General features: G+C 44.6%; 4 protein-coding genes across 9 annotated transcripts; 3 read left to right on the top strand and 1 right to left on the bottom strand.

The window, feature by feature from the left end:
• Nucleotides 1–1,462: 1,462 nt before the first annotated feature.
• LOC112937973 (uncharacterized) lies at nt 1,463–4,081 on the bottom strand. 2 transcript variants are annotated; one of them, XR_010739656.1, is made up of 3 exons: nt 3,892–4,081; nt 3,382–3,823; nt 1,463–2,844 (listed from the first exon to the last, which is right to left on the bottom strand). XR_010739656.1 is itself a non-coding variant. In XM_066307962.1 (2 exons), exons 1-2 carry the CDS (start codon nt 3,456–3,458, stop codon nt 1,947–1,949), a joined length of 975 nt encoding a protein of 324 aa, XP_066164059.1. In that variant the 5' UTR covers nt 3,459–3,685; the 3' UTR covers nt 1,463–1,946. The 2 variants fall into 2 exon arrangements, 1 of the variants encoding a protein (XP_066164059.1); XM_066307962.1 differs by lacking the exon at nt 3,892–4,081 and having other exon boundaries at nt 3,382–3,685.
• Nucleotides 4,082–5,802: 1,721 nt separating this feature from the next.
• Nucleotides 5,803–10,959, top strand: LOC4328284 (uncharacterized). Of its 5 annotated transcripts, none has more exons than XR_001543344.3 (3): nt 5,803–9,696; nt 10,339–10,406; nt 10,498–10,959. XR_001543344.3 is itself a non-coding variant. In XM_015769869.3 (2 exons), the coding sequence occupies exon 1, from the start codon at nt 5,840–5,842 to the stop codon at nt 9,689–9,691; it is 3,852 nt and encodes a 1,283-aa protein (XP_015625355.1). In that variant the 5' UTR covers nt 5,803–5,839; the 3' UTR covers nt 9,692–9,696; nt 10,624–10,959. The 5 variants fall into 5 exon arrangements, 1 of the variants encoding a protein (XP_015625355.1); XR_001543346.3 differs by having other exon boundaries at nt 10,624–10,959; XR_001543345.3 differs by having other exon boundaries at nt 10,343–10,406.
• Nucleotides 10,960–11,491: 532 nt separating this feature from the next.
• Nucleotides 11,492–16,130, top strand: LOC4328285 (dolichol kinase EVAN). The gene is made up of 14 exons (NM_001406444.1): nt 11,492–11,732; nt 12,581–12,693; nt 12,842–13,030; nt 13,143–13,247; nt 13,527–13,597; nt 13,695–13,769; nt 13,843–14,069; nt 14,221–14,410; nt 14,487–14,552; nt 14,667–14,755; nt 14,850–14,964; nt 15,050–15,101; nt 15,177–15,277; nt 15,376–16,130. Exons 1-14 carry the CDS (start codon nt 11,533–11,535, stop codon nt 15,487–15,489), a joined length of 1,707 nt encoding a protein of 568 aa, NP_001393373.1. The 5' UTR covers nt 11,492–11,532; the 3' UTR covers nt 15,490–16,130.
• Nucleotides 16,131–17,416: 1,286 nt separating this feature from the next.
• Nucleotides 17,417–20,954, top strand: LOC4328286 (eukaryotic initiation factor 4A-3-like). Its single transcript, NM_001406445.1, has 5 exons — nt 17,417–17,714; nt 18,650–18,722; nt 18,853–18,959; nt 19,045–19,475; nt 19,960–20,954. Exons 2-5 carry the CDS (start codon nt 18,652–18,654, stop codon nt 20,593–20,595), a joined length of 1,245 nt encoding a protein of 414 aa, NP_001393374.1. The 5' UTR covers nt 17,417–17,714; nt 18,650–18,651; the 3' UTR covers nt 20,596–20,954.
• The last annotated feature ends 750 nt before the right edge of the window (nt 20,955–21,704 follow it).

Below are 21,704 nucleotides of genomic sequence, written 5' to 3' on the forward strand. Positions count from 1 at the left end.
TAATTTCGTAGATACATCCGGCATGTATCTACAAAGGTACGCAATATTTTATATGCAATTTATCATACCTATTCAGATCATACAGAATTGTCAGATCTATAATTTATTATGTTTACCTAGAGCATGTCTTTTATACAATATCTATTGCACGAGTATTTCCGACGTTAAACCGACTACGGTCTAACGCTGGGGGCTTGCTCTGTTCTCTTCTGTATGAATCATGCTTGTTTACGGTTTACGTAATGCCTGATATTTACATCTGCTCGTAGCATCCTGATAATACTAGAAGATCCATGTAGTTCTTTGAGTACCTACTCGATATTCTCTGCTATATATCTTGCCTTCTAGAAAGTATTTTTCAGGAACAATTGAGCACTTGAGTAGGATGTGGTCGAGTACACTGCATTATCAAGAACGTTCTTGACAAATGCAGAGTCGTCGCGCCCAACCAACCAACGAAGACCGACGACCTATCTCATACACCGGCCATGGCTGGACTACTCGAGAAAAGGTTGTTAACGGATAATTGCTCACGAACAATGTCGGCTTGATCACCCGACATGATCGCGGACAGACATCCGGATATGCTACGAGTTGGGTATGTAAGTCATGCTGGCCACATGAGATACACATGTAATAAACCAACTCTAGCGCCTCCATTGGTGTTCGAGAGATAATTCTACTCGCTGGTTCTCGAATCAGTAAAATCGTAGCAATCTCTCACACCGCGACTTCCATTGGTGTTCGAGAGATAATTCTACTCGCTCGCTGGTTCTTGAACCAGTAGACTGTAGCAATCTCTCACACCGCAACTTCCATTGGTGCTCGAGAGATAATTCTACTCGCTGATTCTCTAACCAGTACAGCACCGCAAGTATGTACTATGTTTAGAGTTACATGAGTGGAGATAAGACAATGACAGGTTTCACTGTGTGGCAAGTTGGCAATAACCATGCTTGTTGTTTTACTGTATTTTTTTCCTCCCATAATAAAGTAAAGTAGGATTCCTGTTCACCGACCCGGCAAAAAAATAATTACTGCTACATGAGTCATGAGTGGAAACAATGACAGATTTCTACTAGCACAGGCAGTCAGAGACTGTAAGCATGCGCAGATTGGTAATGGCCAAAATTCCATCAACCCTTTGTTTCAGCTCAAGATGACAAAACTAATTTGAAGCAAACATTCCTGATTCCATGTAGCAAACATTCCCTTGTGAATCGAATCGATGATCCTCTTGATAGGACATAAAGATTTACTGGAGCTTGCTGAAAAACCCTACTGCTTGTACTGAAGTGCAAGCTACTGCTTCCAATAAAATGACAGATTGGAGATTTACCCACTATACTACTCTGTTGATAATTTTGACAGATCACCGGCATAGCATTTACCCAAAACAAGTACAATGCAGAAGGGGGGGGGGATCGGTTGTATTATAATACAACTGGAAATATATAACAAGGGCAAAAATATTGTGCTCCCAAGTTTATCGTGTGAATATTTATCTGAAAAATTTCTAGCTACTAACTAGATACAAGAGGTTTCATAGTTGTGAGCATTATACAATACGGAATACAAATTCCAAGCACACCTCCGGGGGGACAAAAGTAGTCTATACATTCTGTCGAAACCGTAATCCAGGAGTACTAGATATACTTACACGAGTAGTTATGTAGTAACAGCAAGCGACAGTAAAGTAATAACCCCACCCCTCACTGCAGAGGACTGGATATGAGAAGTAATGTACTAGTAACAGCAAGCTACAGTACTAGCCCAACCCTCACTCAACGAGATCATCTGAAGCGTTTGAGAGAAATGTACTCCAGAGAAAACATATGAATTGTGAGCAGCAGAAAAACTATTACCAGACAGTTAAGACTGAGTTTGTCACATTCGTCGATTACCAGAAATGGGTGTTTCACTTGCCACCAGGAGATATGACCGGTTCACTTGGTGAAAAGCTCATCTAGACGCAAGCAGAAAAGGGCAAGCAGTCCTTCGTCCCACATTGCTCTCATTAAGCCAGGAAGCGACATGGGTAGATATTGGTAAAGCAGCATGTCAACATCATTTGCAGAATACCATTTGAATCGTTCAGTCCTTTTTGTGAGATGATGAATCTTGTGGCATGAGTAGTTCCGACGGTATCTGCACTGCTCAGAGTTTCTGTCTCCATAGGATGTAAACTGACTGTGGAGCATCCACCAAAGGTACGGGTGTTGCTCTAGACGTACCTTCCAGTGACCACTTGAATCATTCATCCCATAGGGTAGCATCTTGAACACTTCGAACACAGATTGAAGTGATGCCCTCATCAATGTTTCATAGCATGCCATGAAAAACTGTGAGTGCAGTTTCAGTGCAAGCAAAGCAGGGTGGTTTCTCATCAGATAAGCCTCCTCAAGGATGGGATTTTCTAACATCTGCAGTAAGTCCTGAAAATCCTCAATTAAGATATCCCACGAACTTGGTGTTCCCAGCGATGCATTAACTATCTCCTTGAAAATCTGTCCTGCTTGGATATAATTCATTCTCATTCCTTCACATGTAGCATTCCTTGTGCCGCAAACTAACTTGAACCTTGGTTTGAATTCCGGGGTCTGGTAATTGCAGAATATTTTCAGATCTTTCAGACTGAACTCTGTAAGTTCCAGATTCGCAGAATGATGACTGCTGATGGTCTCCAGCACCCCTCTCATAGCTGGTTTAGCCCATTCTGTTAATATCACTCTATCAAACATGGAGTCGGGCGCATCTATTGGATGATGAAACTCCACTGCGGGATGCTTTCTGAAGAAGAACAAGGGCTCATAGCATGTTTCTAGAGAATGTTTATCCCTATACCTGCAGACAAAGGGAACAAACCATATGAATCAACAAGCAAAAGCATTTCCTATCATTTTGCATTTCATTGGGTAGTCGATGGTGTTCCCAGTGTAAAATTCAATGATGCTGATGTTTGGCACATATATGGTATACTGTATATTTTAGCTGAAATAAGACATGTCTAGTTTGCTTCTAAAAATTTTTTTAGCTGAAATATATATATATATCAGGGTTGCATCTCTACTGACTGCACAACACTGCACCTGCATGCCCAGCTCTGCTTCGCAACTCAGAGTAGTCATGAACTTGTTTTTTTTTTCACATTTTACTATTTAGAGGACATAAAAAACTATGGGGTTCAAATTTGTTTTTTCACATTTCACTAATTGGAGGACATACAGAATTATGGGGTTCAAGAAAAAATTATGGGCACCACTTAATGAAAAACTATAAAATTATGGGCACTACTTAATGAAAAACTATAAAATTATCGGCGCCACTTAATGAAAAAACTCTCTCCACGAAGCAGGGTAAATTTTGCTTTTGGAGACTTACTGTACTGTTGGATCCAGCGCGTGCAGATAAGCGGCTGTATCCTGCGGAGAAGTTGGCGGAGAAAAGCAATCTGACATCTCGTCGAGTACGGGCGGAGGAGGGGTAGTCGACGGTGGAACTGCATCGTCAGTCTCAAACTCTCAATCGGTGAGGTAGGAGACGAAGTCTCGCCGGTTTTCATCGTGTGCAGGGAAGGAGGCGTCGCCGCGGTAGATGATGCTCCCGTTCCGAACCACCGAGACGCCGTCCTTCCTGTCCACGGGCTCCCGGCAGACCTCGAAGGGGGGCTTGAACGAACGGTGGGAACGATCGCGGCGGACGTAGCGGGAGCAACGCTCCGAGGAGGGAGATGGGGCACCGTAGTGGAGAATGCGAACTGAGGAGGCAGCGCACGAACCGCCGACGACGAAGACGACCACCCTAGCCATGGCCGGAAAAACTCCTGTAGATGAGAACGTATTAGCGCGGAAACAAACGACGGGGAGAACTAGACGTGGATGACGGCGATACCTGCACCGGCGCGACGATGGAGCGACGCCCCGCCGGCGCCGACACCGCGGCGGCGAGAACCCTCGCCAACCTCGCCGCCTTCCGCATTTCGCGCTGATGAACTGATGATTTTGGTTTGGGGATTCCTGAGATGGAACGGGGGGTTTGTGGGGTGATCGTTTTTTTTTTTTTTTTGGTATTCTGTAAGGGGGGGGGGGGGGGGGGGTTTTGGGTTTGCGAGGTGGGCTGTTAAATCTCTCGTATAAAATTAAACTTCAAAAATAGGAAGCACTCCAAAAAAAATATTAGGCTAAGTTCTGAAGTGCTCTACTACTATTTGATTGAGATTTCCAATTCACGTAAAACAAAACAAAAGTAGTCATTAACACACAATTAATTAAGATTTAGAACTTAAAAATGTGTTTGATTTTTTTTTAGAAACTTGTACTTAAAAACACATTGTTTAAATAGTTTGTAAACGTGCTCATGGTTAACGCCTTAATGAAAAAGTGGTCCAATCCAAACTCACTTTCGAATCTAGCCCAACATTGAGTTCTTAACGGAGTTTTGGCTAAAAGAAATCACTCGTTTAATGTGATCACGCTTTCCATACTATTAAATAGTGTATTTCGTCTAAAAATTTTCTATATAAAAATATCTTTATCAAATAGTTAAATGAATTTAATTCTTAAATTGATAGGAATAGTAATTAACACTCGATTAGTCATTTGCTAATCGCTCCGCTTGTTTGACATGCCACCGAAAACATAAGATAAATTGCCTAATGGAGCTAGGCCTAAGATTGTACTAGTATTTGACTAAGGCTGTGTTTAGTTCCGAAGTTTGGGGAGAAGTTTGGTAGTTTGGAAAAAAAAAAGTTAGGAGTTTATGTGAGTAGGAAAGTTTTGGATGTAATGTGATGTGATGTGATGGAAAGTTTGGAGTTTGGGGGAAGTTTGGTGTGAACTAAACAGGGCCTAAAAAGGACTTGAGAATCTATCTTGTGACTCTTGTCATCGTTGGTGGACCTTCATGAATTGATTTGTCGAGTAGCCACGTGAGAAAGTTGTCGATGCCGACCAAGTAGCAGCCCGAGGCCCCTTAGCCGGGCCTGCGGGTGTAGTCCGCGACGCTGGCAGAGGAGGCGCCGCGATAGAGGCCATTGCCTTCGTTGGTGGAATCCATGGATTTGTTAGTGGCGCTCGATCCTCCACCTCTACGGCATCGGAGGCGAGGGTTTCCGTCGACAGCCAGTGACGCCACACCGCCAACGCGTTGAAGGTGAGGGTTTTAGGCGACGTCCTCCACGACAGCTGAGGAGGAGGGGAAACTGGCCTCGCGGTGAGAGTGGGGCACGCCGTCGGCGGAGCGCGAAGCCAACTGCGCCGTCACCGCGTCGACAACGAGGTTGAGCATTCTAGGTGCCGCGAGTGTCGGCGGCGTCGCCGACTTTGGACCTCGAAGATGACGCACGAGGTTGGCGACGACGGACGCCGTCTTCGGCAGCAGGATTGACGCGCAGATCCAGCCGCCCCACCCCTCTGCCGCGTCGGCGGCGACCTTCCACATTTATCCGGTGGCTCCGATCGGCGCCACGCTGGTGGTGCGGTTTTTTTTCTTCGGGTTTAACGGAGGGGGGTTTTGGGTATTTAATTTTTTTGCCACTTTGAAGATTTGGCTATCTATGACATGTGGGTCATTACATGTCTATGACATGTGGACCCCGTGGTAAATTCTTAGTTACTTTGGTAAATTAGTTAATTATTATTCCTTGGTGGGTCCCATGTATCAAACGTGTAACGTGGACCCGAGACTCTATTCGTAACGTGCCAGATTGACATGAACGTGACAACGTGTCACGAATTTTTACTCTTCCTCCCCCATTCTCGCATCGTCCAATCTCTCCACCCCCCCCCCCCCCCCGCACCCCCCAAACCCTAACCGCCTCTCCCCCCGCCGCGCCGTCGCCATGGACGCCATCGACGCGGAGCTCGCGCGGGCGCAGGAGGAGCGCAAGAAGATGGAGGAGGCCCTTGCCGCCGGCGCGCCCATGGCCGTCTCCTCCGTCACCTTCGACACCGATCTCTACGGCGGCGGCGGCTCCGACCCCAACCGCTTCGCCGGCTACGACACCTCCATCCCCGCCTCCGAGGACGACGCGCCCGAGGACGACTCCGAGGCGGCCGTCAACCCCGCCGCCCGCCGCCTCGCCTCCTACACCGGCCACGCCGTCGCCGCCGCCGACATCCCCCGCGCCGCCGAGGACGACGGCCTCCCCAAGAAGTCGCAGCGCATCATCGACCGCGAGGATGACTATCGCCGCCGCCGGCTGGCCCGCATCATCTCGCCGGAGCGCCATGATCCCTTCGCCGCCGGTGAGGCCACCCCGGACCCTTCCGTGCGGACCTATGCCGATGCCATGCGCGAGAATGACCTGCAGAAGCAGAAGGAGCAGCTGCTGCGTGACATAGCTCAGAAGAAGAAGGAAGAGGAGGAGAAGGCCAAGGAGAAGAAGGCCGTGCCCGAGCAGCAGCCAGTGGCAGCGCCGAAGCGCCGCAATAGATGGGATCAGTCGCAGGATGGTGATGCTTCTGCTGCTGCTGGATCCAAGAAGGCGAAGACCTCCTCCGATTGGGATGCTCCTGATGCAACTCCTGGGATTGGGCGCTGGGATGCCACCCCTGGTCGTGTCGGGGATGCGACACCGTCGGTGAGAAGGAATCGTTGGGATGAGACACCAACTCCTGGGAGGATGGCCGATGCGGATGCAACACCTGCAGCTGGTGGCATTACTCCAGGTGCCACACCTTCTGGAGCTTGGGATGCTACTCCTAAGCTGCCTGGTGGGCTTGTCACGCCAACACCCAAGAAGCAGAGATCGAGATGGGATGAGACTCCTGCAAGTATGGGTAGTGCTACACCTGGAGGCACTGGTGCTGCGACGCCTGCAGGTTACACTCCTGGTCCGACGCCATTTGGTGGTGACAACCTTGCGACGCCAACACCCGGCCAGATTGCTTCTCGTGGTCCAATGACTCCAGAGCAGTACCAGCTCTTGCGGTGGGAGCGGGACATTGAGGAGCGGAACAGGCCTCTTACGGATGAGGAGCTTGATACTATGTTCCCGCAGGAAGGGTACAAGATTCTTGAACCTCCAGCTTCATACCAACCCATACGCACACCAGCAAGAAAGCTGCTCGCTACACCAACACCATTGGGCACACCATTGTATGCTATTCCTGAGGAGAATCGTGGGCAGCAGTTTGATGTGCCCAAGGAGTTGCCTGGTGGGTTGCCCCTCATGAAGCCAGAGGATTACCAGTACTTTGGAACATTGCTGAATGAGGAGGAGGAGGAGCAGCTATCTCCAGAAGAGCAGAAGGAGAGGAAGATCATGAAGCTCCTGCTCAAGGTGAAGAATGGCACACCCCCACAGCGGAAGACAGCACTTCGACAACTGACAGACAAAGCAAGGGAATTTGGTGCTGGCCCATTGTTCAACAAGATTCTACCCTTGCTCATGCAGCCAACACTTGAGGACCAGGAGCGGCATCTTCTGGTGAAGGTCATTGACAGGGTACTGTATAAGCTGGATGAGCTAGTCCGTCCGTTTGTGCATAAGATTCTTGTGGTCATTGAGCCACTTCTGATTGATGAGGACTACTATGCTCGTGTTGAGGGCCGGGAGATTATCTCAAATCTTAGCAAAGCTGCTGGTCTTGCTACCATGATTGCCGCCATGAGACCAGATATTGATAACATTGATGAGTATGTGAGAAATACCACTGCTAGAGCATTTAGCGTGGTGGCTTCTGCTTTGGGTATCCCTGCTCTCCTGCCATTCTTAAAGGCTGTCTGTCAGAGTAAGAAGTCCTGGCAAGCTCGGCACACTGGTATCAAGATTGTTCAGCAGATTGCTATTCTTATGGGCTGCGCTGTTCTGCCACATCTCAAGTCCCTAGTTGAGATCATTGAGCATGGTCTTAGTGACGAGAACCAGAAAGTGCGGACAATCACTGCCCTTTCTCTTGCTGCACTTGCTGAGGCTGCTGCACCATATGGTATAGAAAGTTTTGATACTGTTTTGAAGCCTCTGTGGAAGGGTATCAGATCTCACCGTGGAAAGGTTCTTGCTGCCTTCTTGAAAGCTATTGGTTTCATCATCCCTCTTATGGATGCGCTGTATGCCAGTTACTACACGAAGGAGGTCATGCAAATCCTGATTAGGGAGTTCCAGTCACCAGATGAAGAGATGAAGAAGATTGTCCTGAAGGTTGTTAAACAGTGTGTCAGTACAGAGGGTGTAGAGGCTGATTATATCCGGAATGACATCCTTCCTGAGTTTTTCCGTCACTTCTGGGTTAGGAGAATGGCTCTGGACCGCAGGAACTATAAGCAGCTTGTGGAAACAACGGTAGAGATGGCAAATAAGGTTGGAGTTGCTGATATTGTTGGGAGGATTGTTGAGGATCTGAAAGATGAAAGCGAGCCTTACAGGAGAATGGTGATGGAAACAATTGAGAAGGTTGTGGCTAATTTGGGTGCTTCAGATATTGATGCTCGTTTGGAGGAGCTGCTTATTGATGGCATCCTGTATGCTTTCCAAGAGCAGACAAGTGATGATGCAAATGTCATGCTTAATGGTTTTGGAGCTGTTGTCAATGCACTGGGACAGAGGGTCAAGCCTTACCTTCCTCAGATTTGTGGTACCATTAAGTGGCGGTTGAACAACAAGAGTGCAAAAGTTAGGCAACAAGCTGCTGATCTGATCTCGAGGATAGCTATTGTGATGAAACAGTGTCAGGAGGAGCAGCTTATGGGTCATTTGGGTGTTGTGCTGTATGAGTATTTGGGAGAAGAGTACCCTGAGGTGTTGGGTTCGATTCTTGGAGCATTGAAAGCTATTGTGAATGTCATTGGTATGACTAAGATGACACCGCCAATCAAGGATCTTCTTCCTCGGCTGACTCCTATCTTGAAGAATAGGCATGAGAAGGTCCAGGAGAACTGCATTGATCTAGTTGGTAGGATTGCTGATCGTGGAGCAGAATTTGTGCCTGCTAGGGAGTGGATGAGGATTTGTTTTGAGCTTCTTGAAATGTTGAAGGCTCACAAGAAGGGTATTAGAAGAGCCACCGTGAACACATTTGGTTATATTGCGAAGGCTATTGGGCCGCAGGATGTGTTGGCTACTCTGTTGAATAACTTGAAGGTGCAGGAACGGCAAAACCGTGTCTGCACAACTGTCGCAATTGCCATTGTTGCTGAAACCTGCTCACCTTTTACGGTTCTGCCTGCCCTGATGAATGAGTACCGAGTCCCAGAACTCAATGTTCAGAATGGTGTCCTGAAGTCTCTCTCTTTCCTCTTTGAGTATATTGGTGAGATGGGCAAGGATTACATATATGCTGTTACTCCCTTGCTTGAAGATGCTCTAATGGACAGAGATCTTGTTCACCGGCAAACTGCTGCCTCTGCTGTGAAGCACATGGCTCTTGGTGTTGCTGGCTTGGGCTGTGAGGATGCTCTTGTCCATTTGCTTAACTATGTCTGGCCAAACATATTTGAGACATCTCCCCATGTCATCAATGCTGTCATGGAGGCGATTGAGGGGATGAGAGTTGCTCTTGGTCCAGCTGTGATCTTGAATTACTGCCTTCAAGGCCTTTTCCATCCAGCAAGGAAAGTACGTGAAGTATATTGGAAAATCTACAACTCACTATATATTGGTGCACAAGATGCGCTTGTTGCTGCTTATCCTGCACTGGATGACGATGGGGATAATATCTACAGCCGTCCAGAGCTGGCGATGTTTGTCTGATCAATGTAAGTGTTGTTTCTTTCCTATTATTTTGCTTAAATTTTGTGGCATATATTATTGAAACTTCTGCTGTTAGTTACGAAGTAAGTTGTGATATTGTATCATGGGTTCATATTTGTTCATTCAGGTGCTTTCTTTTTCTAAAGAGCAACCATTGCATTACTCGTATGTATGATTCCTTTTGGTTTACTGCTGTCCTTGCAAGTGTTTTATCAGTTTGTACTGTTCCTCAACAAATGGGCATCCTTAGCCTGGGCTACTGTATGTTATTAGGCCTTAGGCAGTTTGACCTGTTGGAATAATGTTAACTTGAAACAACTTAGAAAAATAGAGCTCAGCTTTTTATAACTCACTTTACATTTACATTGATATGTTAGAATTCTATGGTCTTCTTGGTTACTTGGTTTCAGTGAACATCTATCACGAGCTGCCTATATTGAATGGACTAGGTTGCACCAACAGCTATTTTGTTCGGTTTGCTCCTTTTCAGTGGTGCCAAAGCCTTGGTTATTGTTATCATATGACCCATAGTGTGCAGGCACTAGTTCGTTTTTCCTTTCATGTTTCTTTCTGCAAATTTGCTTTATGTTCTGCCTTTTTCTTCCCTCTATGCAAAGAACACATCTGATGTGAGAACGCATTGGCAGGCAGGATGTACATTTCCATGTACCGTCATCCAATATATGCGTGTGAACTGTGAAGCTTGAACTCGGTGGTATTTGAGTTAGCTGATATTCAATTTATGGTGTTTACTTGTGATGGATGCATTTTCATTGAAGTTGCATTTCTTTTTTCTTTATTTGCAGGCTTGTTGCTTCTGAAGGGGGTGCAATGTTTAGGATATATTTCCCCCTGGTTTACTTGTGTAATGTAATGATAAATTGCTACCTGTTCTGATGTACTGACGTTTTTGTTACTGGTTTTGTGTTCAGGGTATTTTGACCCGGTTTGCTGAGGAGTTCCCTTAGATTAAAGATCCCAAGGAGATGATATCTGTCCTGAATGTTTACTTTGTTGCCGTTGCATGATCCCCTCCGCTCTGAAGAGAAAATGATCAACATAGTATTACTGCTGTCCCAATAACTGTATTATTAGCAAAAAAATGTTATAAGCTACTATCGAGATTGTGAACTTGTCTTATTATTAGAGTCTGTATTATTAATGTTATTACTATGCCTGGAACGTCACTTATGTATGTCTGGAACGTGGTATTAGTATTACTACCCTGCTCTGAGTTGATGGATCAATGGATGGATGGTTAGATCGTATAGTGTCTGTTTTCTTCCCGGACTGTTAGTTGTTACTTTAGAAAATGTTTTAAATTGTATTGCGTATGTTGTGGTTTGTGATCCATCAGACAAGCTCCTCATCAGTCACTAGTTACCTAAAGTTGCTTTAAATTCTGTACCTATCTGAGAACATGAGTTGTGGATGTCGAACTTATATTTGATAGTACAGAACACGAATTTTGCTTGAACATTGCAACACTTGTGAATTTTGCCTGGAGAGGTGGTACAAAATGCTCAGGAATCATTCCATATTCCCATCCAACCCAACGCCCATCAGTAGACGACGACGTCGACGCAAACGCCCACAGATACGAGGCACAAAATCGTTTCTCTCCGCGTCGCGCACACGCCACGCAAGAGGACCAGGTCGGTCCGGTGCGCGTGCACGGTGCACCACACCCACACCCGTGTCGGACGCGACGGCTCAACCGCTTTGACCCACCTGTCAGTCAGAGCCACCAAGGCCCGACCCAGGCTACAGAGCCCACCTCTCCTCCTCCGTCCGGTTCGCGCCGCGCTCCCTTCGTTCGTGCGCTTCCTCGGTCGCCGGCGATGGCGATGGCGATGGCGCCGGCGGTGGTCTCGGGCGAGAGGCTCGTCGTGTTCCTCTTCGTCGCCCGCGTCGCGCTCGCGGCGCCGGCCCAGCTCGCCGCCCCGCTCGCGGTCCTCGCCGCGGCCGCCCTCGCCGTCGAGCTCGCCGTGGATGGCTCCGCCTCCGCGTCCTCATCGCCGCTCCGCCGGTTCAGGACCAGGTGCGACGTTATATCCTCCCCCCCGCTCTTATCCGTATCTTCTTCCGCCGCATCTCCACGGAGCTGGGCTGCTAGTTCGCGCGATTTGGTTAGCTCGGGGGATTGCGCGATCTTGATACCAGTGTTCGAGTTTCAAACTCCACGAATTAAGTGTTCGAGGAGCTCCCTGTGATGTCAGGGAACCTGCGAGGTGCAGTGTTTTGCAAAATTCGTTGGCGCAGCCGTAGAATCTGAGGCGAATTGATCCATTTGTTGGTTCAGTGCTGGCTGCCTCCCTGTGAGGATCATGCAATTGGGGAAACGACATCAGTCGGATTCAGCATTCCGCAGGAATGCGATTTTACTTGTACTTGAGGCTTACTGAATTTTCTTTTGGTTCAGTAGTGTGTAAAATGGTCAGGTTTTGGTGGTTCCAAGAATCCAAGGGACAAATATCACTCTTGAATAATTGGGTTTCAGCATTTCTTAGTTGACCCATTTCACAAATGGTAAATTCAGAGGTGCTTCTATCATACAGCCAGTCAAAATATTGCTCTCATTTTGATGGCCAAAATAATGTTCCATTGCATTTTCAGCTAAAACGTTGCTCCCACTGTCATTTATATGGGTTCTTTTATGCAATGACAATTCAGGTGGGGAATCTCTCCCCCCCCCCCCCCCCCCCCCCCGGTGAGTTAGTCAAAAAATTTATATGGGTTCTGTGATGTGCAATCCTAGTTGCTTACTGTAAGATTTTATCACGTCTTGTGTTGTGAGGACTTCACCTTCTTGTGGTGGCTTGATGCTCTTGTGCATGTTTCTGTAAAAGATTGTTAAGTGCTTGATGATGATATATGTATATGCTCCAGGCCGGGTGCTTCATCAGGCATACTTCTTGGTGCCACTACTCTGCCTAGTGTCATGCTTTCACGGTTAATTCAACTTTATAGGGTCTTACTAGCAGATCCTAATGGACGTGAAGGTATCCATTTTTCTATTTTGTCAAATTTATCAGATCCACTGCTAAATGGAAATTTCCCTAAATCTTCATCAACATTTCAAATCTTGTTTGACACTAAGATTTTCGGTGACGCATCTGGTTTACTAACTACATATGTGTTCATTGTCAGAATATGCATACCTTGAAATGCAGTACTGGGCAGTATCTGTTAGCTGCCTTGGCATGTTATCATTTTTTGTTTGGCATCTACGGCAGTCTCCCAGCAATGGAAATTCTATAGCTTCGAAATACGGCTTGTTGCTCATCATTTTATATCCCCTGGCATACTTGTTCCACCTTTTACTGAAGACTGATGGAGGTACATGCATATTTTATCTGCATGCAAACATAATCTCACCCTTTCTTTCCAAAATCTGGTGGAAGTTCATCAGAAGCAAGGAATTACAAACTAATCTAGGTTGTCTTAACAGGTCTGCTGGTGATGAGTAATTTGGTGTATTTGCTGTGTCATGGAGTGGCTGCTGTGATCTTAATCCAGCATATTCTAGAGAAGTTCCCTTCATGTTCATCTTTTGGTTTGTACCTGAAGTCTAAGATGTAGTTAGATCTTTATTTTTTTGTTTATATCTGACTGCATATGTTTAGACTTTAGAGCTATCCATACGATTGCTAGTTATCCTACCAGTTTTCCATGCAGGCATAGTGCATTATATCTACACTGTTCATTTTTTAAAATTTAAATTCAGCTAATTTGTGTGGTTCCTATTGGCCGATGCAATGTATATGTCTCCTTTTCATCATGACTTGAAGCTATTGCTTTTTTTAACTTATCTTTACATTTTCTGTGAACTTAGGGGAGGCCATTTTGGTCTCAAGTGGTCTTGTTCTTTACTGTGGTGATATGCTGGCTCATACTCTTTCAAAGGTGTGATTTATTCCTCGAACTATGTTTTACCAGCAAAATGGTAGCAAATCTGATACTTATTTTGTTGCCTGCACATTTGCAACCGTGCTGCTGGCAGATGGAGTTCTCCGTATCATCAGAAGCATTTATTCGCGCACCTGGAACTCGAAGCGAGATAGGCACAGTTATTCAGGTAGAAGCTATTGCGTTCTCTGGCTTCAGTTTCTTAGTGCATAATACCCTTCCCTTTTTTTTCTTTTCTGCAGGGGGTTTTGCTTGGTCTTTTTCTTCTCCCCTTGTTATACAAAAGCTCCCTTCAAGTTTTGGCTTACTGTAGAAAACTGGAGAGTCAAAGAACACAAACAGTTGAGGAATGCACACAGAAGAGAATTGACTGTGGTGTATTTTATGTTTCATTGTTGGTAGCACTATTGTTGTTAGTGCCATCATGGACGCGTCTTATTCAAGGTTTTGAAGTGCATCCATTTGTTTGGTGAGCATATAAGTTTGCATTTCATTGGAAGGGCATAAAAGCATGCACTCTGTTAGTCAAATATTGAAAAATTTCTTCCTGTGTTGCTTCTAAACCTTGTGCATTTTTGTACGTATTGAATTTTGGTTCACTTAATGGTTTATATTCACAGGGTTTTTAACTATATTTTCACCGATTCACGTGAACGGCTTGCTTTATGCGCATACTGGATATTTGTGATATATGTATCAATTAGAAGGTTCTACAGTATATCAAAACAAAGCAAAACGGAGAGGATTCTTTTGCGCAAGTATTACCATCTCGTTGCTGTCCTAATTTTCTCTCCTGCAGTAATATTTCAGGTAATATATGTTTTCGATATTCGATCCCCATCAGATTGTTTGAAACACACTCTCAATAAATTGTTTCTCTTTGCAGCCTGATTTCTTGGACTTAGCATTTGGTGCAGCATTTGCCGTTTTCTTAATATTGGAGATGGTTCGAGTAAGCATTTTCTTTATTTGTGTCCCTTTCTTTTCCCCCCTCTTTCTGTTTTTTGGCAGTTTGTATGCCCACATGTGCTAATTTCTCCGACGAAATGTTTCACTCTGACCTCAGGTTTGGGAAATATACCCTCTTGGGCATATTGTGCATCAGTTCATGAGTGCCTTCACTGATCATCGCGATTCGGAAATTCTAATTGTTAGGTAGGTCTGGATTAATGGTCGTTGTTTTCCAGATTTTAACTCATTTACATGTTCAGTGCTTGGATAGGCCTAATACTATATTTGTTTTGTTCAGTCATTTCTCACTCTTGCTGGGATGTGCACTTCCTAAATGGATGTCATCAGGATTCAATGACCGACCTCTTACACCATTTGCTGGAATTCTCAGCTTGGGTATTGGTGATACCATGGTAGGTTCTATGTCCAGTGCGTGATCAGTTAATATTTTCTTATGTTAGCTGCGTTCAGTATGATGAATTCTCTTGTTTTACCTAGGCATCAATGATAGGTTATAAGTATGGTGTCCTAAGATGGAGCAAGACAGGAAGTGAGTTTAATTTCCATTATTATTTATTCCATGATTGATAATTGATCTCTTATGCACATACTTTTGAAATGTTAGAGAAAACAATTGAGGGCACAGCAGCAGGCATAACTTCTGTATTAGCAGCCTGCTCAATCCTGCTGTCACTCTTAGCTTCAAGTGGATACATACTTTCACAGGTTTTACTTCCCCCCCTGGCATTAAACCATTTGAAGCTTTTATTCTACAATATACTAAGCAAGCATAAATCCTGACCATCTCTTTTATATTAACACAGCATTGGATATCACTTTTGGTAGCTGTGACATTGAGCGGTTTATTGGAAGCATATACAGCCCAACTCGACAACGCTTTCATACCCCTTGTCTTCTATAGCCTCCTATGTCTATAGGAGCAACCAATTGTACATCAAACTACCTTGAGGCCCTATTCTTACCATTACTAATATCTAGTGACTAGTGCAGTACAGTATAGGTATAGCCCTTCGAATTTTTTTTTTAAATCCTCTTATTGGTCGCATTCTCTGTATTCCTGGACCGAGAAATTGTGTCCATTACTAAAAAGTTGAGTTTAGGTTTAGGAAATAAAGATGAAAATATGAAAGGTTGTTTAGTGAATCCTTCAGTAGAGAGCATCTTTGGTATGATAGACTTCTGAGCCTATCTGGAGGCATCAATGTATCATGGAAGGTATGTTGTCTTTCAGAACCAGAACTTCTTCTGCAGGTGGTGAGACCTATTTCACCCCACAACTCCACAAGCAGTTGGGCAAGAATAGCAAGCTGAGAGTAAAGCCATATGCTGCAAGGAGCCTGAAATACGGAGACTTGGTTCAGAATTAATGTATATGGTACCTTATTTCCATGGACATGCGAAGTGTAATTAGTTGTAGTAGCTAATCTCCTGTAAGTTTTGCGTCATCACTGTACGGAGTAAAAGATCACTACTCAGATTGCAACCGCGCATTGATGTAAATTTTGTTCTTGACCTGAGAAAAAATGAAATCGAAGTAAGCAAAGCTGCAAATTAATGTTCTCTTATTGTGAGATTGGCAGGTTTGCGATGTTTGAGTTGTTTGTGTGATCTGTTTATCTATCAGGATACCTCCACCTGCCGACTTGCTGTGTCAAGTTCAGTCAGATGATCCTTGCCTAATTGTCTAATTGAACAAAAGTTCAGTCAGTAGTCTTTAATATGGTATTCTAAGTAGTTTTTTTTTCAAATCAAGCTGATGAAAATAATCCATGTCCTTAATATGGTATTCTAATGTCAGAATGCATAGGCCAAAATGAATTCAATTATCTTAACATGAACTTCTATGATCCAAGCCCCATGTCGGTTGCGTTGAGCTGTCCGCGTTGGAACTCGCAACGCACCCATGCTCCATGTTCTTGCGCGATTGCTGTCGTGCCGACTAATTAATTACTTGCCCGCAACGCAACATGACATACTGCAACTCTGCTCAAGTTCACATCCGGTCCATCCAAAAAGTACTGAATTTTGCATAGTTTCCTTCTTTTCCTTTTCTCACCGTGTCAAACAACACCACCTTGTTACCCAAGGAAACCCCGGGAGTCATCGTCGCAATCACAGAAACTTCACAGAAAACAGTAAGTATTCAATTCAAGTACGTCTAGACCAAAAACACAACGAAACCTAATCAAACTCCAGCCGAATTTCGCAGAATTTCGAACCACCTTTGGCAACCAACCATCCCACAAACACACACAGAAAGGAAATGTCCATACGTACTAAAATTTCCTTACAAAATACTTATAGACTATGATGTGATGAGCTCTAAGTAAATCTAGATCTCTTGTAACTTTCATCCATCTAATTAAATTAAACGGTTATAAAAAATTTGTTAGTATGACTTTTGTAAAAAAAATTAGGCTGTGTTCTTCCCCCCATTTTCCGAACCCACCTCTTTCGTTTTCCGCGCGTACGCTTTTCAAACTGCTAAACGGTGTGACATATGCAAAAACTTTCTATATGAAAGTTGTTTTAAAAAAAATCATATTAATCTATTTTTTAAAAAAATAGTTAATACTTAATTAATCATGCAATAATACAAGTTTCGTTTTGCGTCCTCCCGAACACACCTTAGTACGTTATCTCTCTAATTGCTACATTTTAGGATGAGGGTGGTGTAACTGTGCTTATAATTTTTTTTTAAAAAAAGGAAAGGCCCACACGGACACTAGGCCCAAGGCAAGCCCACCACTCGTGCTCGTAACGGAACGGAACGGAAGCAAACCCTACCCCCCGTCTTACTCATACTCCACACTCCACAGTAGCAGCCGGCCCGTAGAACGGAACGGAACGGGAAGGGGGAGACGAGACGAGGAGAAGAGAAGAGAGAAGAGGTCGAGCCGCGCTCCGCCTCCGTCGGGTCCCCTTTATAACCTCTCTCTCTCTTTCTCTCTCTCTCCTCCCAAACCCTCAATCGTCGCATCGCCTCCTCCTCCTCTCGCCGCTCGCAGCGAAAAAGCCAGCGCCTCCCAGCGCCCACGCGATCCCGACGAATCGAATCGAGTCCGAGACGCCGATCTCGGATTCGAGACCGTTGATTTCAACCAACACAAGCCCTCCTCCGGATCGATCCGCTCCTCTTCAGGTAACAATGAACGATGGGATGGGATGGGATCCCGCTGAGGATGCTTTTTTTTTTCTGTTTTGTTTGTGCTCGATCTGGATTCGGGTTGGTCCGGCTTGGCGCTGGCTCGATCTGGGTGTCGCCGGGTGGTGGGGGCGTGGATCTGGGTTGGTTCGATGTGATTTTGGCGAGTCTGTGAGAGAGAGGGGTTTGGGTGGGAGATGCGTGACTTTGATTGCTTTAATGATGTTTAGATTGTTATATCTCCGTTGGCATGTTTGTTATCCTTTTGAGCAGCTATAGAAGTGGTATGTGGTGCTTGACAATAGTAATTGATGTTTTGGGTGTCCTAGTGTTTGCAAATCTAAAATTTGTAACATGCTAGTATATGTACTTTTTTTTAATGACTGCGTTAGATTATTTGTCCTGCTAAGCACTTCGATGTCCTGCTTTGTACTTTGATGACTGTTAGATTATTATCCTTTGTATGCCAAGGACAGTGGAGGAACCATAGGAAGTCGAAGGTCTTTATGGACCAAACGAAGGTCTTTTTTGGGCCAACTAGTTTGGTCTGTTCGCTTATTGAGTATGCTGTGTTAGGAGGATTCCTTAGATTAAGCTCCACATGCAGTATCCATTGTATACTGAGCTTGATCTCTAACCTGTTAGGTCGATTAAGTAAATTCTGGACTGTTGCGAGTTTGTGTTTCCCGGTTCGAAGATTTCATGTTGTGTGTTGTGCATAAACCCTGTTCGAAGAGATCATGTTGTGTCGTGCATAGACTTCAACTATGGGTGCTATGTTCCTTGTGTGCAGCAGAAAGCTATAAATGTACTAACATTTATTGTGCGGGTCAAGACTGCTTTTACAACTGAGTTTACTACTACTTTGTGTCCTTCAAACATTATTGCCATTCATCCTTTGTAACCTGCTCTTTTTTTTCCCTTGAATACAGCCATGGCAGGAATGGCACCCGAAGGCTCCCAGTTTGATGCTAAGCACTATGACAGCAAGATGCAGGAACTACTGTAAGCCATCGTTCTATTCTACCGTATTTGTAATCTTAGTAGCAGCTAATGGATGTTTGATTTCTCATTTGCACCACTCGTTATGCTATATGGGTTTCATTATGGACTTTGTGTCTCTCGCAACATGCAGGCACCAAGGTGACAATGAGGAATTCTTCACTTCATATGATGAAGTTTTTGAGAGTTTTGATGACATGGGCCTCCAAGAGAACCTTCTCAGAGGCATCTATGCTTATGGTATACAAAAAGTCTTATCCCTTTTCCATTGTTTCAACAACACATATTTTGGTGATGTTACAAATCCCTGTACTTTGATGTGTAGGTTTTGAGAAGCCATCAGCTATTCAGCAAAGGGGGATTGTTCCCTTCTGCAAAGGGCTTGATGTGATTCAGCAGGCTCAATCTGGAACAGGAAAAACTGCTACCTTCTGTTCTGGGATCCTGCAGCAACTTGACTATGGATTGGTGGAGTGCCAATCCCTGGTCCTTGCACCAACACGTGAGCTTGCCCAGCAAATTGAAAAGGTCATGCGTGCTCTTGGTGACTACTTAGGTGTCAAGGTGCATGCCTGTGTTGGTGGAACCTCTGTCCGTGAGGACCAAAGGATTCTTGCTAGTGGTGTGCATGTTGTTGTTGGCACACCTGGACGTGTGTTTGACATGCTACGTCGGCAATCTCTCCGCCCAGACCACATTAAGATGTTTGTGCTGGATGAAGCTGATGAGATGCTCTCCCGTGGTTTCAAGGATCAGGTTTGCTTCTGACCAGCCCATTATTCTGCTATAATACCTCCAACAGTTTGTATGGCTGATCTTTTACATTATGTCTTCTGTAGTGTTCATGTTTGTGTAATTGTGTTTTAAGAGTGTTTCAAGCATCAAAATCTGATATAAGTACAACATATTTATGGAATTGTTATCTGAGTGCGCGCTATGCTTATGTTTATGACTTAATGTTACTATTCTTGAAGAAATCATAGGTGATTACTAGTTTGTAAAGCTGGTAGTTCATTTTTAGGACTCTTTTAGGACTTACAGTTTCTCTCTCTCTTTTTTTTTACTTGCTGACCTTCACCTGCTTCATTGGCTATCTGTTAACGCAACAATATGACTGCATATTTTTAATACATGTACTATGTGTGTCTAATGGTTGATGAGCTATTATGGAAGTTGTATTTCATTTCTTTATGCTGTAGTGTTGCATGGTCTGAACTTACATATGGTGTTCCCTTTTCAGATCTATGATATCTTCCAGCTCCTTCCACCAAAGATCCAGGTCGGAGTGTTCTCTGCTACCATGCCTCCTGAGGCCCTTGAGATCACCCGCAAGTTCATGAACAAGCCCGTGAGGATTCTTGTGAAGAGAGATGAGCTTACCCTTGAGGGTATCAAGCAATTCTACGTCAATGTGGAGAAGGAAGATTGGAAGCTCGACACTCTTTGTGACTTGTATGAGACACTGGCCATCACCCAGAGTGTCATCTTTGTGAACACCCGCCGCAAGGTGGACTGGCTCACCGACAAGATGAGGAGCAGGGACCACACTGTCTCTGCCACACATGGAGACATGGACCAGAACACTAGGGACATCATCATGAGGGAGTTCCGATCTGGTTCTTCCCGTGTGCTTATCACCACTGATCTGCTTGCTCGTGGTATCGATGTCCAGCAAGTCTCCCTTGTCATCAACTACGACCTGCCCACCCAGCCTGAGAACTACCTCCATCGCATTGGTCGTAGTGGTCGGTTTGGCAGGAAGGGAGTTGCCATTAACTTTGTCACCCGCGATGATGAGAGGATGCTGTTCGACATCCAGAGGTTCTACAATGTGACCATCGAGGAGCTGCCGGCCAACGTCGCTGACCTTCTCTAGATTATGTCTTAGGAAGTAAGGTTCTGGATAAAAGTTTGTTTTTGTTTTTGTTTTAATATGACCAACTTTCTCGTTTGGGAGGAGTGGTAAGGACGGGGTCTATTTGAATTGTGGTTAAGGACGGCTTCCATGTTTTTCTCTTTTCCGTATGCAACTATGTTTGGAAATTTTTGTAGCTGTTAGGCTGTGCTGCTTCCTGGGCTAGCTGGGAGAGGGAGACACTACTGGAATATTTACTTTCTTTATTAAGCTATGCTTGCCTTGTGTTATTATTCCAATCTGCTCTTACATTCTTCAGCTGTTTGCAATCCGTACAAATTTTGTTCTTATTGGTAATGTGAAATCTAACTTGTTTCGAGAAAAAGTTTATGTTCAACTTATCAAGAATTCTGCTTTATCAGCATTTGGTGGTGAGAAGATCTTGTGCAGTTACACGTTGTGGATCAACCTGGTAAACATTATTGCAGTACTGGTTGGCTGTGTTTTTTTGGCTGTCTGGTCCAACCACAGCAAGATCACAATAGCAAAGCAAGACCACAGCAAGATCACAATAGCAAAGCAAAGCTTGTGCATCAGTAATGGACGTTTGGTGAGTACTATTACAAAGCGAAAGCGATGGGCGTTGATTATGATTTTATTGTGCTTGCTATCCGATTCAGAGCCTCATCAGCATCATCCTGTCTTTTGCGCCTTTTCCTCTCTGGACTGGAGTCACTGGAGTGATGGCATGGGGCATCTTATTCCTCCACTTGCTACACAAAAGAGCTAGTACTATCTTTGATAGGGACACTGGACTGGAGAACAACTCTATGTGCCTGGAGAACAACTCTCCTATAGGCTGTGTTTAGTTCAGCGCGCAAAGTTTGGATTTTTATTGAAATTGGAAATAATGTGACTGAAGAGCTGTGTGTGTATGACATGTTGATGTGATGGAAAAGGACTGAAGTTTGGATCCAAACTTAACTTTAGATCTAAACACAACCTGTAAATTACTACACTGATAGGAGCACTATATCATACAGCCCTTGACGCCAACAAAATAAAGTACTGTCAATATATATATATATATATATATATATATATATATATATATATATATATATATATTC

This window comes from Oryza sativa, chromosome 2 (genome assembly GCF_034140825.1).
Source record: "Oryza sativa Japonica Group chromosome 2, ASM3414082v1".
Lineage (NCBI taxonomy): Eukaryota > Viridiplantae > Streptophyta > Magnoliopsida > Poales > Poaceae > Oryza > Oryza sativa.